The sequence below is a fragment of the Mobula birostris genome, chromosome 17 (assembly GCF_030028105.1).
Source record: "Mobula birostris isolate sMobBir1 chromosome 17, sMobBir1.hap1, whole genome shotgun sequence".
Taxonomy (NCBI): domain Eukaryota; kingdom Metazoa; phylum Chordata; class Chondrichthyes; order Myliobatiformes; family Myliobatidae; genus Mobula; species Mobula birostris.
In genome coordinates, this window is record NC_092386.1 from 26,206,456 (window position 1) to 26,225,573 (window position 19,118).

General features: G+C 40.4%; 1 protein-coding gene across 1 annotated transcript; it reads right to left on the bottom strand.

Moving 5' to 3' along the window:
* Window positions 1–3,539: 3,539 nt before the first annotated feature.
* tmed7 (transmembrane p24 trafficking protein 7) lies at window positions 3,540–18,425 on the bottom strand. Its single transcript, XM_072281412.1, has 3 exons — window positions 18,085–18,425; window positions 12,018–12,263; window positions 3,540–9,405 (listed from the first exon to the last, which is right to left on the bottom strand). The coding sequence occupies exons 1-3, from the start codon at window positions 18,235–18,237 to the stop codon at window positions 9,175–9,177; spliced, it is 630 nt and encodes a 209-aa protein (XP_072137513.1). The 5' UTR covers window positions 18,238–18,425; the 3' UTR covers window positions 3,540–9,174.
* Window positions 18,426–19,118: the final 693 nt, after the last annotated feature.

Here is a 19,118-nt window from a genome sequence, read left to right on the forward strand (position 1 = left end):
ACAAAGTATATATTTTTAAATGTTTTAAACTTCAATTTAAAAATAAACTTCTCTAGCTGATTTTGCATTCTTATTTAATCCAGTCATTTCCCCCCTCATTTTCTAGTCTTCAATGGACCCTCTTTAATTCAAGCTCCACCTTGTTGTTCAGGCTAAGTTCTCATTGATGGCCTGCTCACATGACTAGGAAACACCACTGATGTGCTCTTATCTGGCTAGAATTTAAAATTTCAAATTCACTGACTGAGAGCATACTGGAGTTGACGGCTGAGGCCCTAAGCAGCAATCTGGCCCTGCAAAATGTATTTGTCATGTTGCCTAACCAGACAAAGGACCAGCCATAAAATTGCTAAGAAAACCTTTCATAACAGTAATACGGTGCACCTAACTTTACCACTGACAATACTGTCAAGCTGTTGGGACACTTACAAATTTTATAACATTTTAAAAATAATTAAAAATAAACTTACCCAATACCACTTAAAATACTTTAAAATAGTTAAAAATACCAAAACACAAATGATAAAAATGAAAGTAACTTACCTTCTCATATCTTTTTTTCTATGCATCTGTTAAATCTCCACTGAAGTTAATGGGTTTATGCATTTCAAATCAAATGAAACCTTCCACAGCCAATGTGCTATGGAATCTCAGAAAATTATTACTCCAACAGTAGAGAATATCGACAGTTTCACTATCAACAATCTGTCTGCAAGTTCAGGACTTTCAAACTCAGAAGCATAGGGGTGAAATTTAAAACGTACTTGCTTGTGTAGGGGTAAATTCTCTTGGTTCACCATGAATTGTCATTTACCAGAAAGATTCAACACCATGTTTTTCTTTAATCTTGTTGGTTATGAAGGTACAGCCTTGATACCATTGACAAAAATCGCAGTTGACCAATTACCCTGATTAAACTTTTATAAATTGTACATGTTAGCACTTAAGGAGCAAAATTAATTGAGGTAAAGTGTAACCATCTGGGTAAATAATGACAGAAGATTCCTTGAAAAGATACATCGTATAATGATGCCTTCTTATATCTTTTTTTTATAAAAAAATGCAAGTAGTTTTCAACATGTACTGATTGGAAACTGATGTGAAGAAGCCATCATTTATTAGTTTGATCTTAATTCCTTGTACACCTACATTTTAAAAATCAGTACCTAAACATGGGTCATTGGATTTAAGTAATTCCTTGCCTGATTCTGGCATTTTCTAATAAAACTGATCACCTTGTGTAGCTTAATTCTTTACAGCGCCGGCAATCAATAGATTGGGATTTTCCCCCACCGCTGCTGTAAGTAGTTTGTACATTCTCTCTGTGACCATGTAGATTTCCTCCAGGTGTTCTGGTTTCTTCCTACATTCCAAAAAATGTATGAGTTAAGGTTAGTAATTTATGGGCATGGTATGTTGGTGCCAGAAGCATGGCGACACTTGTGGACTGCTCCAAGTGTGTTTCGATGTGCCTGTGACAAATAAAGCTAATCTTTTTTATTTAACAAGACATGCGTGGCACCCTAGAAAATACAAGATGCATCAAACAACCCACTGCTTTTACCCAGCTTTATCAGCTGTTTCTACTGTGTAACTACCCTATCTTTCTATAGCTGATAAAAAGGATCCCCCATTCACTTTCTATTAGCATTTCATTGTTTGGTTTTAAATAACCTTTCACAGACACCTCTTTTGCTTGTTATTATTCGATTCAAATATCCAGGGACCCGATGGTGAAGTAGGAATACCAGCATTCCACTTAGTGCTTCAACAGAACAGCTGGCCTCACAAACCCACACTCGGTTCTGAATGTCAGAGGATGTTCCTGATATATTTAGACATACAGCACTGTGCAAAAGTCTTAGGCACACATACTAGGATGCCTAAAACTTTTGCACAATATGTATTTTTCAATGTGGAGCACAGAATGAGCTTGTAAATCTGGTGAGAGCAAACGATGTTGGGAGCAGTGAGGTTAGAGCACCATGGAAGGGGTGAGGGACAAGGTGGAAGGAGTGTCAGGGGTGGGGGTGGAGTGGGTGCACTCACCCAGCCCTGAAACACCGGGCAAGGTAATTCGATTCCAAACAATTTGTTTATTTTATCCATACAGAACGTCTCTCTGGTGCTTCCCACTCTCTCCCCTCTCCTCACTCTCAGTCCACAATAGAGACCCATACCAGGTTTATCACCACTCACGTGTCATGAATTTTGTTTGTTTGTTCTTGCGGCAGCAGTGCAGTGCAATATATAGAATTAAACAGTACTGTGCAAAAGCCTTAGGCACCCCAGCTGTATCTAAGACTTTTGTAGCGCTGTATAATTCAGTGCAAGTGGATGAATTTCTGTAATATCACACCACTCATGACATCAGTATCGCAGGAATCTTGGTTTCACAGTTGTCCGATGTGAAATGTTGGGAGAGGATCTTGATTGCACTGTTAACAGGGATGATAACTAACTTGCGCAAGGGATGTGAAACAAACTGCTGATTCAGTCAGGTATTTCACTCTTCCAAAAGTCAAGATCTACACCAATATTTTTATTACATTATTTCTGTGTTTATATTTCAGTCAGAATTGATTAATAGTACTACAGTAGTGTTTACTTGTAAATATAATTTTGTTAGTAAATGACATTTGGCAGTTTGCCTCATAAAATTGGATGCTTTTCAGCTTCAGTGACAGTAGGTCTAAATGAGATTATATCTGCTCATGAGATAGCATAAATTGGGGTTTTAATCTTGGTACCCCTTCTCACTTAATCAGATACCAAAGACATGGAACTTAACATATCTCAAAATAACTCTACACTTCTTAGCTGCTTTATTTCATCTTGCAGTAATCCAAAAAGTAATGAATACCATATGCTTCTCCACTTTATCAAATTACCTCATTTGAATTAATCAGATTGATTTTTAATACTCCTGCTGTTTGATCTTATACCTTATCACACAATGATTCTATGAAATAACCATCTCTACCTTTTACTCCTCAGAAACAGAAAACCAAAGATTAAAAGTTTCCAAATCCTTCCTGATGAAAAATGTGGAAATGGTTTCAAAACATCTGCAGCACTTGCAGTTTTGATGAAGGGTCTTGGCCCAAAACATCAACTGTTCATTTCCCTCTGTAGGTGTTGCCTGACTTGCTGACCTCCAGCATATTGTGTGTGTGTGTGTGTGTTTCAGTACTTGTATATCAGCTGCCATTACATTCTTAACCAAGGGCAGTCCACCTTGAGAAATGCAGTTGTTTAAAGTGGATGCGAAGGACTGAATCTGAGAAATTAGTACTCTGGGAGGGAGGAAAACTTCCCCCAATCTAAACCAGCTATCCCTGTAAACGCTTCTACCTACACAATAATACATTTCTATAACCAACCCTGACCAATTGGAGTCGGGGACTTTGAACTTACATTTTCCTTTCTTGATGATGTATCTGCTCTTCATTTGAACTATCTCTCTGAAGGCCTGTTATTCATACAAGGTTGCTTAAAAATATATTGTAATGTTTTAAATAGAAAGGTTTAAGTAACACTTTCTGAAACAACTGTTGTTTTTAAATTCTTACTGTTCCAAAGCAATATTTCAATGTTATTAAAGCTACAATGTGTTACAATTTGAAATTCATATGCATGTCATTTTAGCTCTATCACTTGTCCCCTGACCTCTGTCTGTCCTCCTACCCTGCTCCAATAATATCAAACATAAAACTTGATGCCCAGCAGTTCAGCTTCCACTCGGGTTCCTGGGAGTTGATATCAAATTTAACACTTTCAGATAAACAACATTTTCTTCTCTCAACAGATATTGCCAGCTTTTTAAGTTTCAATTTGTTCTCTTGTTGATAAATTTAAAGCAATTGTTATCTTGACAACTGCAGTATTAATTCTATCTCAGATACTCCCCATTTCTACATGCATAATTTTCCTACTTTTCAATTTTGATGAAGGGGTGTTGGCCTGGAATGGTGCCATCATACCTCTGCCCACAGACATTGCCCACCGTATCCTGTTTTGATTATATATAGAACTAAGCTGGTGTAGCATGATGGTCAATAAAATGAAAATAATGCTAATTACTGAGAATGCTGAAAAGGAATGTATTTAATACTTCCAAATGTAAATGTAAAACTTGCAAGAATGTAATACTGATGCTTTTTAAGGCATTAGCCAGGCAACACTTGAGAGTATCGTGAGCAGGTTTGGGCCCTTTATCCATGAAAAGATCTTCTGGCACCGGAGAGGGTCCAGAGGAAATTCATGAGAATGATTCTAGGAATGAAAGCATAAACAGGTCGGAGCAATTGATAGCTCTCTGGGCATGTACTCGCAGGAGTTTAGAATGATTGGGGGGGGGGGGAGTGGATCTCATTGAAACCTACTAAAGAGAGTGAATGTGGAGAGGATGCTCACTTAGAACAAAGATGAGGAGGAATTTCTTTAGCCAGAGGGTAGAGAATCTGTGGATTTCATTACCACAGACGTCAATGAAGGCCAGGTCACTGCATATATTTAAGCAGAGGCTGATCAGTTCTAGATAAGTCAGGACATCAAAAGTTACAGAAGGCAGGAGAATGAGGTTCAGTGACATAATAAATCAGCCACGATGGAATATCAGAGCAGACTCGATGGGCTGAAGACTTAATTCTGCTTCTGTCTTATGGTCTAAATGTAAATATCAGGGTGGGGTGGGGGGGTACAATGACCTGAAATGGTGTTAAATTTGAGATAGGGAGATTACTTGAGTTAAATTATTCATCACATCTGCAAGAAATATAGTAACAAGGTATTATTCTCAAAACAGAATACTGATTTAATCATCAATAAATACTAATAAGAAACAATTGTCAAAAGTACTTGGGGATAGACAACAGGAGTTGAAACATCCAAAGAGTTTTATCATTGGAACAAGGTCATCAGTGACAATACACAAGATCGGTTATGTGAAGGTCCCAGCTCAAGGAGTAGCTTAGTCTGTGAAGAGGAGGAACTGGTCTGACAACATGCAAAGCATAAAGTTGTACTGTTGACTCAAGGGTTAATATAGCATCACATCACCATACAAAATAATCCAAATGTACAATGAGAGCATAACCAGCAGTAAAGGAGGCTGCAGTTAGGCTACATCTGGAATTCAGCACAATTCCATTTCCCTAAATGGAAATATCAGCATTTGAGGCAGTCCAGAAAAAATTCATTGGGCTAACTTCTGAGGCAAGATGGTTATCTTATCATGAACTGAAGTAGTTGGATTTGCATTCTTTGAAATCAAGAATGAGGGATGATCTTGTTGAAACATTTCGGGTCCTAGTATGCATTGCAGTATAGATGCTGAAAGTTTGGGCAACAGTGGGGGAAGTCTCAAAATGAGAGGACATATGTAAAAGTGGCTGATCACTTAAAACTATAGTGCACTGGAATTTCTTCCAGAGGGTGGTTATTTCAGGAATTCCCTCTCAAGAGTTGCAGAGGCTATATCACTAAAATTAAAGAAAAGATGTAAATCATCTTTAATCTTGAGGCACTGTCCAAAAAGAGACTGCCTTCTGCCAGCTAGTTATAACCACAGGATCCTCTGCACCTTTTGCTTTACATCTGCACATAACTTGAGTATTGATAAGTACAATTGGCCACTGACTTTTTCCCTCTACAGTCTAATCAACCCGCAGTTGCTAGATTAAGCCTAGTCTTTGATCTCTGCAAATTCTTTCACAACCATCTCAAATTGTTCTGAACTTCAGTCTTGTTTGACCTGCAAATCCTACCATCCTTTCCATCACAAGAAAAGAAAACCTGCTTTCACAATTAGATCCTCTCTCAGCTTGTAGGCATGCTATGTTGGCACCGGAATGAGCAGCGACACTCGCAGCCTGCCACCAGCACCTCCATGGGTGTAGTCTGTGTTAACAAACAACATTTCACTATGTTTTGATATACATGTGATTAAGGAACCTGAATCTAATATGCACGTAAACATGGCATACTGCTCGACTATTTCCATGTGATTTTTTCTGGATAATTTCCTTTCCTACAATTCATTAACCTAGTACCTCCAATTTAAAATGTTTGTCCACAAGTTCAAATACCTTTATCGTTTAGTCTGACGTCATATTTTTTGTACAACCCACATGCTCAACATGTAGGAAGTGTGGCCTCTCACTCCTTGCTTCCTTTGAAGCCTATTCAGCTTTCCTCTGACCAAGTTTGAAATCTTCTTTCTAGATCTCAGTGCCCCTCTTCCATTAGTGTCCTTTTTAAAATCAACCATGGGCCTAGCTGTTGGTTACCTGCTCAAATCTAAGTAGTACAGAGAACTTGAGAAATGCAATTTGCCCAATCTTATGTGGAAAGTTTTTAAACGTTGCCTTGTTTTCTACAGCAGTTAATGTCTTTGCTCATATTATCTCAAATTGATTAACTTTTCATATAGTAGGAACTCTTACGAAAATCTTGTTGTGATTTCATACCTTCCTGTGGGGCAACCCATAATTTTCAGTCTATGAAAGCCAGGAAAAGCACTGAGAACCAGACACTTTCACCTTTTGAGCTCACTGATTCTAAGCTATGTGTGCAAGTTTTAGATGCAAATGGGACCAAGAGCAGACAACAGGTTTCACATAGCCATAGCAAAAGTACATTCACCATTCAAAAGAAAAACCCTGCTCCAAGGAAGCTGGGCACGGACAATAATTGAGAGCTCAACAGATATAAATGATATAGATAATTTTTACATATTAAAATACTGAATTTAAAATATTCTCATTAACCTACAGGATCTGTTCATACAAGTGCATGAATTAAAATGCAAGGACCATACTGAAGAACACATTTTCAGAGATAGCAACCTATTCCCATTATTGCTAAATTTAAAATTATTGCCATGGTTGATACACAAACACACTTCTTATGAAAGGAAATGTTTCCCCAGCTCACTATACAGCTAGTTTTTAATGTTGATGCTAATATTTAACCAATGCAAATGACGATCTAGGAAATAACAAAAGGGGAGAAGAGATCAAATGAGTTGGTATAGCACGGTACTAATTACAGGATGAAGAGACAAAGGTAGAATGAAGTAAATCTCTCTTTTCCAATTAAAATATACAGCAGAACAAAGAGATTTAGATGTGTGTTATTCAATAAGTAGCTTTGACTACACTCTACATGCTAGAGACTGGATTTTGCATTTCAGCAAGATAATAATCAAAGCAGAAATGTTTCTAATTCAAAGTACAATTCAGGGCTAACCACATTTTACACATTGCATAGGATATTTATTTGTATTTTAGTGCTAATTTTAAACCTAATTGTGTGCAGTTTAAGAAAGTCTGACACTTATCAACTCAATACATGTGAGTTTTCATTTATTTTTGTCTTGCATTACAATTCTAAACAACTTACAATAAATTCACTTGTATGTTTAAATATTTTTTTAGAACTGGAGTCAGATGCACATTTTTTGTTGTCCAAATTCTGAGTCTATTTCTTACATTTACCAATAAACTTACAATACAGGTTTACATTTTAAGATCTGAAAATTGAGTGAAGAAGAATTTAGTCAGGGGTCCATTTGGTTAGTGGTTTAAACTACAAGATTTAATGCAAACAATGGTCATCAATACAATGTCTTGTACTTCAATAATTTATGCATTTGTAACAAATCCTGTGTTTTCATCCATACAAAATAAAACTAAGTTCTCATTGCTTCAGAATTTACAGTGCAATATGAACATTTGTAATTAAATGGAACAGACTACAATGTTTAACACAAGAATTTAACCTAAGTATACATTTTAAACAGTTACTATTCAATTAGAAGTACTGATCTGGTTTGTAAATCTGGCAAATGTACTGCCACAATAGGTTTTATAGTCAATAGGTGAGCTTGCACCACTTATAGCATACAAATGTCCGTAGGTGTAGTCAAAATGGATGAATGATGTGCAAGAAAAAGTCTATTAAATTAACCAAATGAGTAATCACATAGCTGTCAGGTGTTGGGAGATTCCAGAAGACAAAGCCAAATCAGTGCACCAAACTTACAAGAAGAAAAAGACAAAACCTAATTAAAGCTCTTAAGAGTTGCCCAATTAAAACAATGCTAGTTATCATAGACCTGCCACTGGTTTGTGAATACGCCTGTCTGTAATTGATTTAATTAATTTTGTTTTCTGGCCTTTATAAGACCTGTGTTTTCTTTTAAAGATGTGACTTAAAGTTTCACTTCCACTGAACCAATGTGAAACTTGCCACAAACAATTTACTGTTATCCCCTTTACAAAAAAAAAACAAAAAAATTTACACCCTGGTATATGTAATAGTCCCAAATTTCACATTTAATCCTTACAGCTTTGATTTACTCAACACCTGGCAATTTCATACTAGACATAGACAAAGCAAATGAGTTTTCACAAAGCTAAAGCAATAACTAGAAAGTTTATTATAAAATAATTTCTTCCTTCAAATTGTTTTTCAAGTCACCAATCTTTTATAGATGGCTGTTCCATTGAGAATATAGTTACATTTGAAAATTTAAGGGGCAGCTTAATAGTTTACATGATGTAACCTGACTAGATTTCAAAATACTGTCATGTCGCATATCCAATGAAAAAAAGTACAAAAGTTGCTCCTCAATGCAAAGAAAATCAAGTTTAAGAAATGTCATAGTATTTCCACTGTTACATCACAAACCAAATCACATGAAAAATCAATTGAGTTGCAGTTGATAGTTTAGGATCTCAAACAGTTATTGCCTAACAGATTGCAGCTGTGATAAGTGATCCTCTCTAAACTTTATATTAGCTAGGTTGTGTCGAAAACTCCACAAATCATAATTTCACAAAATTGATTTCAAGGGGATCTGACGCATTACTTCACTACGTTCAAGACGCGTGAACAATGAATCACTACTCCAAAGTTAAATGTCAATGGCTTTGCCATCTAGTGGACACAACCAGTGATGTCTGTAACTGTTAGACATCTGGCTAATTGAGCTGCAGTAGCATGACAATATTTCAGTCAGAACATTTACTCTAGTGAACAGTCCAAAGTGAAGAGAAAATCATTTCAATAAGGAATTAAATCTTAACAGCATTTCTGGACCTAGTAATCAAACGTCAGTGAACCGAAAACGTTTGGGTACTGCAAATGTGCCTTGTGGCTGGCTACCCGTTATGAACGCGAGTAAGTGCTTCTTTTATCTGAGAAGAAGCTCCTGAGGAGAACAACTTGCCCAAGACTCACAACCAACAAGATGAGAGCTTCTCCTATAGACCAAAAAGCAACTCTTGAATTCAGGTCCTCAGCACGGCTTCGCCCCTGTGCTTCCCGTAGGCGGAAATGGGTTTGATAATCAATGACCGATTTCATGGCTTCATGCATCGTGACACAAGCAGACTCCATCTGATTTATTATTGAAAGGACAAATATTTTGAAAAATGTTAATTCTAATGTAATGTGCATTTTCATACATCAAATACATCATTTCAATCTTCAGATTCCCCAAGAAATGCTCACATGAAAAAGTAGTAAAGGCAATGCATTAAGCTTGTCCATTTTCATGGTCACAAATAGTAGTGAAATGTAAATATGGTAGATGAGAATAGTTTTTTTTCTAATATTTAGAATTAGTAATTGAAATGAATATATTTTAGTAGGGCAATTAGTGCTACTACCCTCTCCCTTAGAACTCCAGTGACCCCAATCTGATCTTAACATCCAATGCTATGTGTGTGGAAGCTACACATCCTTCCTGAGCCAGAGGGGCTTCTACCAGTAGCTTCAGTTTCTTCCCACATCCCATCGATGAACTGGTGCGCTAACATGCAGGCCATTGGCATGTAAAACAGAACAAGGTACAAGGGAAAAGGCAGAAGAATGGTACCACTGTGCTAAAAGCCAGTATAGACTCAATGGGCTGAATGGCCTCCTTGTTCTATGCTGAGTATGTACCTGTCATTTCCATATGGTCTCAGCATCATTTGAAGCTGTTTTTATCAAATTTTATCTCATCTGCTCACAGAGCTTTGACTATTTTATTCAGGAGATTGCAGGAAATTACTTTTAAGCATAAACAAACTTTTAATTACAGTTGAACCACTGAGCAAGGAACATTCACTTAGTGGCCACTTTATTCGAAAGTCTGATGCATTAAAACAATATCAGTCCGGATGGAAAAGAATTTCTTCCCTCAGGCCATTAGACTTCTGAACTCCCTGCCACATCACATTCGAAGTGTCACCAGTTAATTTGTTCTGTACCTTACAGTATTTAATTTATGCACTTTTATAGTTATGCATAATTCATTTGTAGATTATATTCTTACTTTCCAAAGTTATTGTGTTATGTGTACTTATGTGCTTTACACCCTGGTCCAGAGAAATGTTGTCTCGTTTGGCGGTAAACATGCATTTATTTAAATGACAATAAACTTGGCTTGACTTGATCCCCTGTACTTAATAAAGCAGCCTCTGAGTGTACGTTTGTGGTCTTTATTTATTTATTGAGATACATCGCAGAACAGGCCTTTCAGGCCCTTTGAACCGTGCTGCACCCCAATATACCCCAGGCCTAATCACATGACAATTTACAATGACCCATTAATCAGTACATCTTTAGACTGTGTGAGGAAACTGGAGCACCCAGCGGAGACCGTACGACCTCCTTACAGGCAGTGGTGGGAATGGAACCCGGGTCACTGCTGCTGTGAAGTGTTGTACTAACCAACCACGCCTTCTGCTGCTGCAGCTATCCACTTCAAGGTGTGATGTGTTGTGTGTTCAGAGATGCTCCTCTGCACACCAATGTTGTGACACGTGGTTACTTGAGTTACTGTCACCTTCCTGTCAGCTTGAAACAGTCTGGCCATTCTCCTCTGAGCTCTCATTAACAAAGTGTTTTTGTCCATGCTCACTAGATGTTTTTGCTTTGTTTTTCACCATTCTCTGTAAATCCTAGAGACTGTTATGCATGAAAATCCCAGATCAGCAGTTTTAGATACTCAAACCACCCCATCTGGCACTTAAGTTACTTTTGTTCTCCATTCTGGTGTTTGGTCTGAAAAATAATTGAATCTCGACCATATCTGCATGTTTTTATGCACTGAGTTGCTGCCACATGATTGGCTGATTAGATATTTGTGTTAACGAGCAGATGTATAAGTGTACCAAATAAAGTGGCCACTGAGTGTACGCATAACATTCCCAGAAGATAATGCAGAGCATTTCCATTGGTAAAATAAATTGAGAAACAATGCTTCCAATTTTAAACTCACATTATAACCTTACCAATTCGAAAAGAGAGCAAGTATTACAGCTAATAATTCTGGTATTCCCATTCACACATTTCTACAGCTAACTTATTTCTTATTTTTGTTCCATTCCCTTTACCTTGTACAATTCGTTTTATCATTAACATTCCCTTCCTCTACATCTTAAAAATGTTCTTCATCTCTTTCCCCAGTCCAATAAAAAGTCATTGACCTTAAATCAACGTCTGCTTCGTGTTCTTTAAATAATGCATTAAACGAACAGATTGCTTCTCACCCTTTTTCTGCTAAACTTTCTAGTATCTAGGAAACCAAGGGAATATGAATTCAAAATAGCTCTGTTAAAGCTAAAACACAAGTCACTTTTCATAAGAGAGAAAGATCTCATTGACCAAAGTCACCTGAAAGAGGATTACTCAGCGTCTGGAGGTAGACACGAGTTCCAACTTCCAATTAATACTTTAAAATTTCACCTTAACCAAACTCAACTTGAGGTTAAAGTTACCCTTGGGGTTTTTTTTTAAATCAGGAAGGTAAAATCTGAGAGGAGCAGTACTGGCTTAGACTAACAAAGTACATCACTCAATTTGCTGAGTCAAATTAGTCAAAGTTTCACAATTTTCATCTCCAAAATTTCAATCTATGAATATTTTTGGAAATCTACTAAATCAAGTTGAAAGTACTAAAAATCACTGTATTGAACCTAATAAATTGGCTAAATACCCCCCAAAAAATCCCATTTTCATACCTGAGTCAGTGGTGCCATCTTGTTTTCATTGGGGAACAAGGGAGAGTCATCCCCAACTTGGAAATCAAAGTACACGGTTTTGTGTGTGAAAGTGGAAAACTCATTGCTGAAACAGAACTTATAAGTTCCATTTTTTGAAGCTGTGAAGGTGAAACTATCATATTGTTTCTTCATCTCCTTGTATAAAACAGCACCATCAGCATCTTCTAACCGACAGTCTACATCATAATGGCCACCAGTGATGACCTGTTAATTTAGAATATCAAGACTTGTTAGGCAATGTCAAAGATTAGCAACACAAAATAATACATTTCCATTAAAAAATATCAGTGGCAGGTTAAATTTCAGCTTCAGTTAACAACTTCTGTTAAACCAGATTACTATACAACTAAACGCAAAATCAAAACTCTGGAGATACTGAAAGTCTGAAAATAAAAACAAATGCTGGAAAGATTCACTAAGTCAGGCAAACCAGTAGAAAGAGAAATCGAATGTTTCAGGTTGAATGCTCTGTCAGAATCGGGAAAGGGACTGTCCAATTATGTTTAAGTTGCAGAGAAGGAGTGGGAGTGATATATATGGTATTGGGAATACCAGAGTCTAAAGATACTGATACGCTGTCTGATACAAAAATTGGGAAAAGTTCCACATCTGTACTAGCTACAAACACAACAAAATGGCTAAGTCTAAAGTGTCAGTGCTGCAACATGCAAATACACAGGGGCTGAAGTAAGCTCATGTCCCACAAAGTGATTCTGCATCACCTCAATCTTCGTCACATGCAAAACATTTAAAACTTGTGCATTAAACTTCAAAGATGTGACAATAAAGGAAAGATAACCTGCACATTAAGGCAAAGTAAAATTTAAAACTGAAAGTGCCTTATTGTTGCCTGCTGCTCGATAAACAATGAAAAGACCCAAGACACTTTAAGATTTTTCAAATATGTTGACTGGTTAAGAATTTAGTAAGCTAAAAGCCGTAACCCAAAACCATCACATCTATGTTGAAGTGTGGTCTTATTTCTCAATTCCACTATGGTACAAATCTGGTGAACATGAGCTGCTTCATTTTCTAAAGGTTTTGATTCAATTATAATAATATTCTTCGTAACAAATTTCAGCTGACAACATAAAAGGCACAAAACAAGAGAAATTCTGCAATGCTGGAAATCCAAGCAGCACATACAAAATGCTGGAGAAACTCAGCAGGCCAGGCAGCAACCATGGAAAAGAGTACAATTGATGTTTCAGGCTGAGATCCTTCAGCAGAACTGAAGAAAAAATTTTTTTTAAAAAGTACCTTGTCTCTTCAGAATGAATTTCGTAAGTTTCCCCCATACTCAAGTAGCTAACATTCACAATAAAAAGAATTTGGTCAGTAATCTAAATGTGCATTTAATAGCAGAATGTAGATTCTACTGTGAATAAAGTATAACATCAGTACAGGGGCTGGAATGATCTTTGCTCTGTGGAACTGATTGATATTTCCTCCTTAAGTGAGACAACCCAACAAGTTTACATTAACTTTCCACCCAACCCGCTTCCTTGCTTATTCCCTACAAGCCTTAACATATCCATCAACCATCCCTAATAATCTTACCAGCCATATATAATAGAGATCATTTGCAGTCACCTAATCACACATCTTTGGGAAGTGCACCCAAGGAAAATGTAGTTACAGAGAGGGAAGACAGCCATTTAGCCAATCAAGGCCATGTTGACTCATTGACAAATCCCAAGTAGTTAAAGATCTAGATGTCAGAGTTTTGAAAGAGGCAGCTTTGAACACAAGCTTTGATTATCATCTTTTGAATGTCTTCACATTTTGAAATGACCCCTGCCAATTAGAGTCAGCAACTAATCGCCAACAGATTACCCGAGCATCTGTGGAAAATTGCTGGAATCCTTAAAGAAACTACAGAAAATAGTTAAGATGATGCAAAGTCAGCAAATGTGATAAGAAAATCACATTTCCTTAATCTATTTGAGCTCTTTCAAGGCATGACAGTTGGAATAGATAAGGGGAAAACCAACACAGGGAGCATTTGAGCCCTGCATCGGAAGTTGGCCAACAAACTTGAGCATACAGAAATAAGGAAGGTGGTGGTAAACTACCACCACTTACCAGAAAATAGTGAATTGGGGAAAAAAGGTCTTTCTGAGGGGCCAGGCATGACTACTGGGTTAACATAAAACACTTGTCTCCAATCTACAGCATATCAAATATCACATAGCCATGCTTGAAGTTGATACAAAACTAGGTGGGATTGTGAAGGGGGAGGATGTAAAGAGACATCCAGGGACGCAGAAAGCTCAGAGAGTAGGGAAGCACATGAATACAATGTGGACAAACGCGAAGTCATCCACTTTGGTGCACAAGACAGAAAAGTAGATTGTCGTAAATTGTGTTCAGTACTGGGGGAAGAGTGCAGAACACACAGGAGGCCCGCCTGCAGGATCTTCAACTGAACTTTATTGATAACGTGTGTATAATATGTGGGGTCCTTCCATGTGGGAGTAGCTAACTGAGTGACAGAGATAGCCTTATTTAACTACCACTACAGAAATGGAGTCAAACTGGCGACATGCCCATATATGCATGTCACTGAAAGCTAACATACTGGTTCACCAAGTAGTTGGGAATGCAACTGCCATGTTAGCCCTTATTACGAGAAAATGATATGAATAAAGACATCTAGCTGCTATTTCATAGAGATTTGAGTTGACACTGAGGAAGTGTAACAAACATTCACTGGGACTCGAAGCCAGGATGATGTAGTTGCACCATAAAGAGGTTACAACAACTAGACTGTACTTCCAAGTTTAGAAGAATGAGAGAAAATCCTATTGAAACTTACGAATGTTTTCCAGAGTTTGACAAAATAGATGCAGGAAAGCTACCTCATCTGGCTGAGTCTAGAACCAGGGCCAGTCTCAGAATTAGGAATGGGCTTTTTAAGACCAAGATGGGAAGAAATTTGTCCACTCAAGAGGTGAATCTTTGGAACTTCCCACCAGAAAGAGCTGTGATGTCTCAGCTATTGAATTCTATCAAAACAGATGGATAGAATGGGGGTAGTCCAAGAAAATGGCATGTGGGTAGAAGCCATGATCATGGTGAACACTTAGAGGGTCACATGACCTAACACTCCTTCCACTTCTTGTATTCCTATCTTGCCACTCAAATTCAGAGGTGATCGAAAGTGCTGAAAGTCAAACAAAACCGTTTCGTTTTGTTTTACAGTGCTGGACCTATTAGGTTATGTCAGTTCAGCAGTGGCAAAATAAAAATAGGTTTCTAGTTTGACACTTTATTGGAAGTATCAAAACGAACACCTCCTTTCTATTTTTGCAAGACCACATAAAGTTCCACTGCACGATGCAGATCCTGTTCAATGTGTGCCTTCAAGCGCCTGTACCGTCTCCCTGATGAGGTGAGGGCATTGCCCACATGGTGAGAATCCTTAATGCCAGATGCCACCTTGATGAGGCACCACCTTTTGAAGATACCCTCTAGATGGGAAAGCCTGTACCTACGATACAGCTGGCTGACTACAACCTCCTGCATCCTGTGCCTTGGAACCTCCATACTGGCAACACACACAAAATGCTGGAGGAACTCAGCAGGCCAGGCAGCATCTATGGGAAAAAGCACAGTCAACATTTCAGGCCGAGACCCTTCGGCAGGACTGGAGAAAAAAAGGTAAGGAGTAGATTTGAAAGGTGGGAGGAGGGGAGAGAGCAACACCGGGTGATGGGCGAAACTTGCACGGGGAGGGATGAAGCAAAGAGCTCAGAGATTAATTAGCGAAAGAGACAGAAGGCCATGGAAGAAAGAAAATAAAAAGGAGCAGGGGGACGAGCACCAGAGGGAGGCAATGGGCGGGCAAGGAGAGGGAAAAGGGAATAAGAAATGGTGAAGTGGGGTGAGGGGAGGCATTACTGGAAGTTTAAGAAATCGATGCTCATGCCATCAGGTTGGAGGCTACCCAAATGGAATATAAGTTGTTCCTCCAACTTAAGTGTGGCCCCATCACGACAGTGGAGGAGCCCATGGATGGACATATCAGAATGGGAAAGGGAAATGGAATTAAAATGGGTGGCCACTGGGAGATCCCACTTGTTCTGGAGGACAGAGCATAGATGCGTGACAAAGCAGTCTCCCAATCTTCCTCGCTCTTTGCATCATCTGCCCTCCCCCACCAAGTTTCACCCTCCCATCCCCCCGCCTTTCAAATCTACTCCACAACACTTTTCCCTCCAGTCCTGCCAAAGGGTTTCAGCCCGAAACATCGATTGTGCTTTTTTCCGTAGATGCTGCCTAGCCTGCTGAGTTCCTCCAGCATTTTGTGCATGTTGCTTGGATTTCCTGCATCTTAGATTTTCTCTTGTTTGTGACCTCCACACTAGGCCGTGAGGCAATCAGTTCTACAGTGTTCTTCACTGTATTCAAGATAACACGTAACATTAACCTGACCACCAGAAATGTTTCTTCTATGCTGTATTCAATATCCAGGTTGAAACACTCTAGTCTACAAAGTTGGGATCACAATCTTCTTCCTCCCAGCAGCAAATTTGCTCTTTTGGAGAACAGAAACTTCCCAAGTTACGCAGGGTGTCCAAGGATTGCCAGTAACCCAAACTTTCAGTAAGACAGAGAAACCATTGGAGCCATTAGCCTCCAGACCCCCTGCACCCCTGCCATCTACAGAAGCTCAACTAGCAGGTTAATTAGGTACAGATTAGTAGAAATCTAATCTACAGAAAAGTAGAAATATTCACTACAGATTCAAAGCATTCCAGGTGACCGAATGCCTGATTAAAGAGTTATAACTTGCATTTAACAATGCACATTTAAGCCTTGCATTCTGCAATCTCTCAGTTACAGAGAACAAGCACCAAACTGAGAAGTCCAGGTACCTAAGAGAGAATGCCAAATCTTATTGACTAACATGAATACAGGAAAAAAAAACATCCTTCGTTGGACCTGCAACCCCAAAGAATCTCATGTTTTACACACTATACCCAAAAATGGTGCCACACCTCAGACATATCACCTTGAGCAACCAGCATGCCCCTTTTCTTCTGCTCCAGGTTCGCCTCAAAAATGCCACTTCTTTTCTTGCTTACCACTCCCTTCCAACACCTCTTCCCCCAGGGAACTGTTATCCTCTCTTCCTTCCTTATCAAACCAGTCTCTCCACATTCTTCATACTTCATTTCTACCGACCACCCCCCCAGCCTTGCACTCCGCTGACCCGTTGTACAAACCTCTCTGCAGCCCCCCAAAACACCCTGCTGCCTCACTTTCAGCTGACACCCTCACTGTCTGCAGTCTTCTAACCCTGCTCCCCTCACCGCCTTGCTCCAAGCAACCCAGCTGACTCACACCCTGCAGACCCCCGCCACACCCCAGCTGTCTGCCTCCCTCCAGACACCCCTGCACCCCGGCCATCTGCCTCCCTCCAGACCCTCTACACCCCAGCTGTCTGCCTCCCCTGCAGCCCCCCACACCCCAGACATCTGCCTCTCTCCAGAGTCTCTGCACCCCGACCATCTGCCTCCCTCCAGACTCCCTGCACCCCGACCGTCTACCTCCCTCCAGACACCCCCCTGCACCCCAGCCGTCTACCTCCCTCCAGACCCCCCCACCCCGCACCCCGGCCTTCTACCTCCCTCCAGACCTCCCTTGCACCCCGGCCGTCTGCCTCCCTCCAGACCCCCTGCACCCCGGCCGTCTGCCTCCCTCCAGACCCCCTGTAGTCTCACTCCCTAGTCCGCCCCCCCGCACCCTATTGTCTCGCTCTCCCCACCCCAACACCCCGCCTATCTCGGTCTTCACAGCTCCTCTAAAACTCCTGTGGTGTTACCCAATGCAATCCCCCCACCCCCGCTACCATCTTACTTTGAATCTCCACTACCCACTTATCGCTCTCTACGCCCCAAATCTCTTTCATCACACTGCCCCCCTCCACCTCACTCCCTGCAGTTTCTCCTCCCTCCCCGTCAACCTCCATTCATTCCTCAGCCTCCAGGCTGATTTCCACTCTCCCGGGCAATCTCACCTGGAACTCCAACGTGCATTTGGTGCCCTGTATGATGTCCTCGTAGAAGCACTGCTTGGCGTTGTCCGGGAGCTCGAAGGTGAGCTCGGAGCCTCGGACCAGCGGCCACAGGAGCTGGGCCCACAGCAGCTGCAGCAACAGGCTGGCCCACATACCGGCTCGGATAGGCCTTCAGTATTCTCGCGGAGCCGGGGCCGTCCGGAAGGAGAGAGGCTCGGGAAACGGGGGCCGGGGGTCGAATAGAAACCGCCCGTTTACACCGTAACCGGCAGCGGCTCCCGGATGTTAAGGCACAGGAACCAGACGTGGCAGCGCGGCCTCACCCGGATGTTTGACCTCTCACCCCCTCGGCCGGAAAGGAACTCAACACCTGCGCAGTCGAGTGCGGAGCCGGGAGCCGGCAGGTGGCAGCAAGGTGGGTCCGTGGACGGTCTGACAACCCTGTTCAAGATGCCCGTGTGTTCCGGTCAACGGCCTGGTAATCGTAGAGAGAGAGAGTCTCCCCCCCACACACATTGCTGCACGAACTCAACGGGTCAGGCAGCATGTATGGAGGGAAATAAACAGCCGACGTTTCGGGCCGAGGCCCTTCGTCAGGACTGGAAGTTCTGCTTTCTGCTTGACTCCATAGATGCTGCCTGTCTTGCTGGGATTTTGTGCGTTACTCACGGTTTCCAGCATTTGCAGAATTTCTAGCCAATTGGAAGAGCCTTGTACATATGGGGGTATACCCGAGTCCCACTGAGGAAGCCCAGACAGAATCAGGTTTAATATCACTAGCACATGTCATGAAATTTGTTGCCAGGCGGCAGTGGTGCGTTGTAATATGTAACAATAAACACTATAAATTGTAATTAGCATATACATAGGTTCATTGTCTGTTCGGAACTCTGATGGCAGAGGGGGAAGAAACCGTTCCTGAAGCGTTTAGTGTGTGTCTTCAGATTGTTGATGGTAACAATGAGAGGAGTTCAAATCAAGTTTAACTATACATGAATTCAGCCTAACCAAAGGGGACCAAGGTGCAAAACATA